Source organism: Salarias fasciatus, chromosome 14 (assembly GCF_902148845.1).
Source record: "Salarias fasciatus chromosome 14, fSalaFa1.1, whole genome shotgun sequence".
Taxonomy (NCBI): domain Eukaryota; kingdom Metazoa; phylum Chordata; class Actinopteri; order Blenniiformes; family Blenniidae; genus Salarias; species Salarias fasciatus.
In genome coordinates this window covers 12,619,374-12,629,493 of record NC_043758.1, presented here as the reverse complement: position 1 = coordinate 12,629,493, position 10,120 = coordinate 12,619,374, and the positions used below count along the sequence as shown (strand labels likewise).

The window sequence follows — 10,120 nt, the reverse complement described above, 5'->3', positions numbered from 1 at the left end:
TCCCCAATGATCACCATACAACATTTTAAACTCTTTATCAGTTGATTGATATGATTGATATGATTCCTTTGCTTTGCTTTGGGTTCATTTGAAATTGTCTGAATATGCCACCAATATTTGTAAGGCTACATTCATCAATATGTTGTTAATGTGTTGGAAAAGGGGACACAGATGGGAAAGGAGAAAAGTTTAGCTCCAGAGAACCTGCTTGCATCTACCTGTACTGTACAATGGCTACAATAACATTAACTGAACAAGAACTTTCCTATTTTTCTATGATAATGACATAAATGTTGCTATGTACATCTATTTTTCCACGAGTCCCGTATGCACTCTAACTTCTCATGTTATCAAATGCAATACTAGTATCCTCTTGGATGAACATAATGTAGCAAATCATGAAGTGATCCAACTGACTGCTACGATATGTCAAGTGTGATGATGTATTGCTTTATCGACTTTTGTTACAGTATTGAAAGTTATCCTTAAGTTCAAAATCATATTTAGTTTTGAGACAATCTTCAATAGCAAAAAAACATGAATATATATATTTTTTCATTTATTGTCGATGCATAGTGACCAGCAAGGCTCCTTCATTTCAGAAAATCATTCCTTACATCAATATTTCATATTTGTAAGTCATACTCTGTATGTCATCTCCAGGGAGCAATGGCTACAAGGTCTTCAGACTACGATGATGTTGTATTAGATGAGCTCATGCATTTCATGGCACACAAATGAAAGGGTCACAAAAAAAAAAAGAAAAATACCTGATTACTAGATCATAGTTTATAGGCTTGTGTGATAATCTGATTTAAGACAGTCAAAATTACATTGCACATAATTCAAAAGCATAGAAGTTTTATGTACCATAGCGACATTGCTATAAGATTTTGTTTACATACTCGTATTTCTCTATTTTCATTCGCTTTCTTGAAGATGACCAAAATGTACGGCATACTTGCTGTGCTGCTTTTTTAGTCTCTGCACTTTGTATGCTCTGTGACCATATTCCAACACTTGGCCCTTTCTTGCAATGATAAAACATTTCCAAGATAAAGTTTTTTTTATTTTCATTTTCTTGACTGCAAAAGCTGGGTGAACTGTCTCCTTTAACATGGTTGGACCAAATGCCATTCATTTCCAAATTGTGAAGAAATAAACATATTATAAAGAACATGGCTCTTGCTTGCAAATGTTACTGTGTTAATTTTATTTGTGTGTTTTCTGCTTTTTAATTATTACTGCAAAGAGTATGCAGGCATTAATAATCCAGTTTCAAAAAACTAATTGATGAAAAGCACACTTTGTGAGGAAGCAAGGCAGAAATTGGCAAGTTGGGGGGCATACCTATTTCATTCGAATTCTTACTTCTAACCAATAATAATAAAATGGGAATCAATCATAAATACAATCAGAAAGTATTACAAACCATGAGTGAGGAAAGTCTGACAGCCACAGGGCTTTAAAGATGCATCTTCCTCATCTCAATCTGTATTTTGAATCAGATCTCCTCAAGTCCATTTCACGGTGACTACTAGAAGGCCCTTCATTCATGCAGTGCCAAATGGACCTGTTATAATATTTTCGCAAAAAATGTAATACCTTTTTTTCCATTTAAAAAATTTCATTTGTATAACTGTTATACTATAACACATTAGTTAGAATGGCTTGCAGGTGAGACAAAAATCTGTAAAACACCGATCTTGGAATTAAAAATACATAAACAATTGAATGAATGAATTAATTAATTAATCAGTAAATAAGAAAACTGATACATGCATGTTATTCAGAGAGAGAGAGAGAGAGAGTGAGTGAGTGAGTAAGTGAGTGTGCGTGCGTACGTGCGTGTGTGTGTGTGTGTGTGAATATACCTTCCTTCTTTATTTCTTTCTGTCCGTTCCTGACATTTAGTACTTTATGCATGAAGAAGATATTGTTCAATCCTTCACGCCCACAAATTCAGACAAAAAAAAAACACAAACGCTGTCAAAGATTGCTGTAGGAATGTTAAGAATAGTTCAGAATTGAGCCTCACCTTTACGCATAACAGGCAGCACGTTTATTAAGCTTTCGTTCGACCAGAAAGCACAGCGTGAAGGCTTCAAATTGCAAAATGTGTTTTCTTCTAGAAGGAAGTCAGTAAAGCTGCATGGCAGTCTGTGTCTCCCTCTAGCGGCCATGAGTAAAATTCCAATTGACACGATTCCCTGATTTATTTCCAGAAAAGTAACTGAGAGGTACTACAGTAACACACACACACACACACACACACACACACACACACACAAACACACACACACACACACACACACACACACACACACACACACACACACACACACACACACAAGACAATGAATATGAGGGCCCCACATGAAAATAAACGACAAAATATTAAAGAAAATATATAACTTTAAGACTTCAATTTGTTTTCTATATTTCTATTCTTCATCTTTATGGGAGGTTTTATTCCAGGTATTGTTCCTATTCTTTTCGAAATTGCGAAACCAAATGTCTGTGATTTTAAACGAAGATCTGCGGTTTTGCGTTTCTGTCGGAAGATACTATGACACGGGCGCGCTTCAAGTAGTGCGCATGCGCTGACGTCACAGGCGCAAACATGGCGTCCGTAACAACAGGTGAGAACATCAAGGCCCGACTCGAAATGACTATCACGGCTCATCTTTCCGAATTATTCTCTTGTTCCGTGTCAGATACGTTTCTTGTATCGTTTCCGAATACGTCTCTGTGCTTTTTGAGCCATTTGGTGGTCCTTGACGGCGCAGCAGCAGGTCGTTATTGCTCTTGGATTCGTGGCTGCCGCCAATATGATGCTAACACGGGATGCTAACGTTGTATTTGGTGTGGATTCAGTAACTGAATGGCAGCGTTGTATAAATCTAGTTCTCTGTAGTACAGTCTGTGCCTGTGACTCGTGAGTCATGCGAGGGTTTATCCGCGGTGTGAGACCGGTCTCCTCGGTGTCGGAGCTCATTGGGATGAGCCATTGTTCTGGCAGCTGCTGTGCTCCCTTCACCCTCTATCTGTGACTGCAGCCACAAGACGTTTCATCACCGCTGTTATAAATAACCTCCAGCTGCTCCTGGTCAGCATGTGTTAGACCTCGGCATGTTGCTGTCTCGTCCCGTTTGCTTCTCCCACCGGCAGATTCGTGTCAGGCCATGTTCCCACTGTACCAGTACAGTCAGCCGCCGTGCGCTGAGTTACTGTAGGAGTCATTCATCTGGTGAATGCTCACAACCCCCGTTCAAACGGCTGGTATGTTTAGAAGTTGTTGCAACTGTGTGTCGCTTGAACCTCTTTTAGTCCTTTAGAGTGTTCAAAATTCTTCACTCAACCCTTCAACTTCTGTGACTGGTGATTATGACTAATCCTGGCTGTATTATTCTTAGAGAGTGATGTATATGAGCAGTGAACAAGAAAAAAACACTCATTTCCAATTGAAGTAGGGCATGAAAGTAACGCAGGGCTTGGCTTTTATTTGATGGATGTAAACTTATGTGTGTTTGTTAAATCCCTCATATCCTGGTTCACATCATGTCTAACCCGAACATCCTGTTTTTGTTTCTTCCTGAAGCCACCTCGGAGTGGATTCAGTTTTTTAAAGATGCAGGGATCCCAGCCAGTCTTGCTGTCACATATGCAGTTTCTTTTGTGGACAACAGGTATGTAAACCTCTATTTCATTTACCCTATCAAGTGTGCTTATGCAGACTTCATACACACATCCAGGCTGTGATGACGTTTACTCATCACGTTTGTTTTGTCCTTCACGTACTGCTCAGAATTCAGAAGAACATGCTGATGGACCTCAGTAAAGACATCATGATGGACCTGGGTATCACAGTCATTGGGGACATCATTGCCATTCTTAAACATGCCAAGCAGGTCCACAGGCAGGTGAGGTTAATGTCCGTGTACCTCCTGCTGTTTTCTCTTAATTTAACAATTGGATTGAATCCCACTTTTCACATTTAAAATGTCGTTTTCAATATGCAGAGCATGAATGCCCAATGCATGAGAAGATTTATTGTGGTTCAGTTTGTGTTTTTCAATGTTTGTAGTACATTTTGGTATCACAGTATTGATATACTTGTAATCAAGTATACAGCCCTATTTTCAACCAACTTGAACAGGTTATCGTATATGTGTGAAGTAACTTTTATTCTTCAAATAGCTGTCATTTAATAGGCTGATAGATCCTGATGTAGACCTGATTATTTCTGCGGGCAACAAAACAAGTGTCACACATACTGCCTTCTTAAAAATTACTTAATTATTGATTTTAAATTCCACACAAGTCTTTAAATGTACTTAACCACCTTGTGATCCTCAGGACATGTGCAAAATGGCGACAGAAGCCATCTCCTCAGGACAGACCAGTGTTCAAGCTGAGCTCAGAAGAACTGCCAAAACTCGTAAGTAGCAGAATTTAAGTTTTCCAGATGAAGCATGCTCCATGATTTAAACCGTAGACTTTTTGTTTTGTTTTGTTTTCTTCAGACTTTGGTTGGGACTGAAGTGAAAATCTTAAACTTGAGATAATGATGTGTTTCAGCATTTGTCATGTTACAGATGATTTTGTTGTTCGTAGTAATCCGCTCCAGCAGCAGAGTGACCCTTCAATCAGATCAGCCGGCAGCGTCATGACTCATCACTTTATTCTAATATAGTTCGTCTGCAGTAATTAGATTCGTAGCTGCTCGTAGCACCTGCTGTGACTCACTGAGTGGATGAGATCGAGCCGTTGCAGATGTTGTTTCTACATGCTATTTTTTTTCGTAGTGACAGATATTCAGAATAAAAAGAGCAAACGCCAGCGTTTAAATCTATGAATGAAGGTTTCAGAGATGAAGTCCTTTATAAATGTATATGTATAATTATAAATCCCAATCAAAGTAGGAATTGATTACCATTTAGTCTGCCTTTGTCAGACTGGCCATGTGATAATAATAAAATATGGTGTGTTGACTCCACTGGCAGCTAGTACCTTACTGATTCACCACTGTTTTCTGAACCTTTCCGTCACTTTCTCAGCTGCCACTCGCATGATTGCCAACGCCTTGAGCCATGACTCCCCACCAGCTACTCCAGCCTGTCGACAAGACAGCCGCCTCTCTGTCACTGTGTCCAACGTGCAAGCAACCAAGAACAGCAAAACGGGTAGATCCACCGACAAGTTTTCTCTGTCTTCCTTTCGCCCCTCCTCCTCCCCGGCCCTCTGTTTCCTCTACGGATGGAGTCAGTGTCACCGGCTCCCCCGTGTCTGATCCTCACGTGTCCGCCACTGTCGTTTGTCAGTCGTAAGTCAACCTGCTGATGAGGGAAACGGTTTGCCAGCAGTGAAGCGCCGGCGCGTGACGGCAGAGATGGAAGGAAAATATATCATCAACATGCCCAAAGGCACCACAGCTCGTACCCGTCGAATCCTGGCCCAGCAGGCCAAGAAAGGTAGGCCCGACCCAGTGGTCTGGCTCGTCGTACGCTCTTAACCATCCTTAGTCCCAGCTGCTCAAGCACTGTGTAACATAAAAATATCTTTCTGTTCTCTCTGAAGTAACACACTTGTCCTCACTTGAATGTCTCTTCACACCGGCGGCAGTTCTATCTTTCAGCTTCTGCTTGGTTTTTCACCTCTGACCTGAATCACCTAGTTCCTTTCTCCTCTAGAAATGTTGATTGTTTCATCCTTTAATGCTCTCTCTCTCTAAACTGACAGATCTGTGTTGTGCTTTGAATGCATTGGACTCATTTGAAAGCAACAATAATGTAATTTGACCTGGTAACTGGCTGTTTTTCATGTTTTCTTTGATCAGTTTTCAAAATGCCAGCTGGCTGCAGACAGAACTTTGAAAGTCAGCAAAAGGAGCCAGTTAGCACAGCAGTCGGCTATGCTCAGATATTCTTCTGTCTTCTTGTCCGATCAGATGAAAAGCTGATAGAGGAAGTTGTTTACTTGCCATGAGTAATCAACGCACATTCCAGACTAATCACAGTCAAGCTGTCACTGAGATTTTTGTGTAAAAATGTTCTTTCTCTTCTGATATCCAAAGGTTTGAAACGGACCTCTGTGTTTTCGCGACTTGGAGCCGAATCCAAGGCAGACACGACAACAAGCAATAATAAGGTAATATCTTTGTTTTTAACCACTTACTGTGAATGAAAAGATAGAATTTCTTCAATTTAAATGTTGTCTTTCAGCCAACCGGAGTGTTCAGTCGCCTCGACGGAGGGGATGAAGGCGACGACGAACTGAGAGCAGGGAACGTGGCCGAAACCTTGAACGAGGACGAGGAAGACGAGGAGAGCGACGGAGAAGGCTCCGTCCTGCAGTACGCCGGCGTGCTGAAGAAACTCCCTCCGCTGCAGAGAAAAGGGCCAGCCACGAAACCAGCAGCGATTACCCTGCGACGCCTGGGAGGCAAATTCAAACTACCTCCCTCCGACACTCCCACCTCCTCCTCCTCTTCTCTCAACGGCGTCCCCGCCGCTAAGATCAGTGTTCTTCAGAGACTGGGAAAGCTCCCCGCCACGCATTCAAACGCCGCCCTGTCGTCCCCGGCCGCAGACACGCAGGACAACAGGGTGACCAGCAGCAGGCCCCGGGCAGAGGGGAGGGCGACCGCGGCGAGCCCCAAGGTGAGCAGCAGCACCGCGGCGGCGGGAGGAGGAGACGCCGTCAGCGCCCAGATGGACGCCAGAGCCGTCAGCGTGTTCAAGAGACTGGGCAGCAAGAGAACCTAACACGCTGTGACTGAGTCATATCGCAACATTTTACCATCTCTCCTGCTACACATACGACTTCAAATTATTATTTCATTGGATGTTTATAACGCAGTTTTAATGTTATTGTCAAAATAAATCTTACTTTAGTGGCGCTGCCATTGAAAAGTCACATTTAAATGCTATATTGTTTATCATGTTTCGCTAAGTGTTGTTTTGCTCATACTTTTTAAGATGTTTTCTTATTCGTCACTCATATCTTCCCGCTTTCTGCATTTTAGAAATATTTAGGACTATAATAGTAATTATAGGGCATGAGCATGTCGACCGAGCTGCAATGACAGCGGTTTGAAATTTACCCTGAAACGCTACACTAAAGGATGCTGCTGCCCGAACTCACCGTTCTGGAGAATCCCCCCCCACCAAGAGTCCCCGACCGAACTCAGACCGATATGATCTGTGTGACAGTTTTGTAATTTGCCGCAACGTTTTCAGTTTTTCTCGGAAGATCCTATCGAGTGTACATAGGAGAGTCGTTTTATATATCAGACACACACGGCAGCAGTTGTACCGGATGGTTGAACCCATCAGTCGTCGTTAGCGTCACCTGAAAAATTACCTCCCGCCTTGTGTTTTCGGACTAAGAAGTGTGTGCACGTGTTGATGAGAAACCTGTTTGTGAAAAGAAAAAAAGAAAAACAACCCAAACCACAAAACCTCGTCGAGCACTTGAAACTATAGAACTCTGCACCTCCACTTTTTCTTTGCTCCGCGGAGAACAAGTTCACCCCTGTGAGCTGAAGTCAGCTTTTCTATCGTAGTACTGAACGTTTTCTATGAGCACCTACTTGAAAGCCGGATCCGCTGAATACTGTTTATTTTGAGATGTAATGTACAGATTTGTTAAATTGATTTCACACAGCGCAGAACCCGTTCTGCTGCATATTTTTGTACGGGGACGTTCTTGTTTCATGTATCAGAGTTAAGAAACTCAGAGATGCCATCTGGTCTGTTGTCGATGGGGACATCATGGATCATTCACACACCTATGTGTTATTTTAATTTATCAGACTTCACATCAGAACTTTGTTACACTGTAAATATTTTGAAACGTTTAAAATCACCAAACAGGTTTTTATTGTTTTTTTTTTTTTTTTTTAAACAAAGTGAAATGAACCTACACAAAGTGTCAAGACTTTTTTTTTTTTTAAGAAAAAAGGTATGAAGGAAAATATTGCTCGATACTTGAACTGGAGTGTCAGTGGAAATGAATTAAATGGGACAGAGGGTCCAAATGTCTTTGAGTGATTTTTTTCTGCAAGGGACACGTTATAATGCATGTCAGTGACACAGACAGGACCTCAGAGCTCTTTCACACGACAGCAGAGTCAATATTCCCTTCCCTCCTGAGAGCATGAAGCAGATCATTCATCAATAAATCTATTAAAGCCCCACAGCCCACACAGTAGAGCTGAACCGTAATGTTGTATCAGTCTGCTCGGCACAGTCAAATCAGGTCAACTGGACTTGACCTGAGTCAGGTCGAGTGTTTTGGAGGACGTTTCACTGATGACTAGGCTAACTAGTCTCACTGTTACACATAACAATTGTACAGTTAATCCAAACAAGGATCACTGCTTTACTGCTTGTTGAGGTCAATGAATGCCAGTTCTGACAGCAAAGAACAGAAATCAGAGGCTATTATGAACACTAACTCACAAAAACCTGGCAATAGAAGATCGGAAACCATTTCCTGGTTTAATGAGTCGATGCCTGCTGTGACTTTTAGAAGCTAGAGACAGAACACCAAAGGTGACTTGAGGTGCTGACACGCAAAAGTGGGAGACACACCCGCTCCTGCAAGTTATGTTCCCTACTATCCCTTTATGAGCACAGTGTGTCTTCATTTGACGGCCACCTCAGTAGAATAAGCTTGAATCGTCACAATTTGGCTTCTTGAACATAAAAATGAGTTCACTGCATTGGACTCAGACGACCTCCACAGTCTCAGACCTCAGTCCTTTGTGGTGCTGTGAATGCACCATCAATAAATCTGCAGCAACTCTGTAATACTATCATTTCAACATGGAAAAAAAGTCTTATGAATGTGTACAGACTATGATGTGAAGCATAAAGAACAGGATTTAACTCTATCCTAGCTTGGATATGGCTGCAGTGGGATAAGATGCAAATTAATAATATTTTGTCAACTTTATTGTCTGACTCATGTTTTGAGATTTGCACTGATTAATTACTCAGATATGTTTATTTCCCTGCTGGTTCTCGTCAAAATAACAGCACTCCCTGGTGCTGCACAGAGCTGTAATCCATATACCACGCTGCAAGCCCAGATGCAAAGATAAATGTTTGAACAACTTGGTGTCATTGAGACGATGCACTCCAGGACTCGGGGATCCCTCGGCTGCTTATTATCTAGATATATCACACCTCAGGGAAGCAAGATGAGCATTAAATCAAGTGAAAACGAGGTTACCTCGTTGTAAAAGCACTGGGCAGTTTCTGGAAAGAATATGCTGTTCTCTGCAGGGACAGGCTGTCTGGCTGGTGCACCTCAGGTGAACCACACATTACATCAACATGAGTGTAATGAACATTATTTCCCCATTGAGGTCGCTGTCCTCCTCCTCCTCCTCCTCCTCCTCCTCCTCCTCCTCCTCCTCCTCCTCCTCCTCGTGCTCCCTGCAGCCTCCTGCTGTCCGTCTCCATCTCCTTGAAACCTTATCAACTAAAGTCATCTGTCGCTGTGGATGGAGCGATGCTCGCACGGGAGACATGAGCTGAAGCAAAGTCTGAGTTCACCTGGATCCGCCTGCTCTCTACCAGAAGGACGGACTACGTTCAAACAAAGGAGTGACGTAATCTGCTCCTTCTGAAGTGAAATAATTAATCAATAGAATAAAGATCTGTAGCAAACAGCTTACAAAACAGGGGATGATGTCAGGGCGTGACCTTTCACCCATTGACCCACAAATATGCAAATAATGTTGTTTTTAATTGATGGTTAAATGACGGATAAATGTTTTTGTTATGAATAAATTAATCCAAGAATGTATTTTTTGACATTCAATCGGTGAATTCGGGGTATTCCAGCATGTTTTTCTCAGCTTTTTTCATGCAAATTCGGGACTGCAGCAACGCCTCACGACTTGTCTTTTTTTCCCAGAGTGCCGTGCGCTTGGGGTAGTCGTGCACAGACGTCATAGATGTATGAAAGTAGACTCATGTGTACTTCTGGAGCGTGTTTAGTGTCGCCGCCATGTTGGATGAGGATCTTCTCAAGTGGTTTGGTTTGTTACAAACGGAATGCTTTTGTGCACTGAAACTATTTTATTTATCTATTTATTTATTTGCCC

General features: G+C 42.0%; 1 protein-coding gene across 1 annotated transcript; it reads left to right on the top strand.

Annotated features, from left to right (window-relative positions):
• Positions 1-2,623: 2,623 nt before the first annotated feature.
• On the top strand, positions 2,624-7,426 carry c14h19orf47 (chromosome 14 C19orf47 homolog). The gene is made up of 8 exons (XM_030109320.1): positions 2,624-2,642; positions 3,602-3,689; positions 3,809-3,923; positions 4,360-4,441; positions 5,061-5,186; positions 5,325-5,474; positions 6,077-6,150; positions 6,225-7,426. The coding sequence occupies exons 1-8, from the start codon at positions 2,624-2,626 to the stop codon at positions 6,765-6,767; spliced, it is 1,197 nt and encodes a 398-aa protein (XP_029965180.1). The 3' UTR covers positions 6,768-7,426.
• Positions 7,427-10,120: the final 2,694 nt, after the last annotated feature.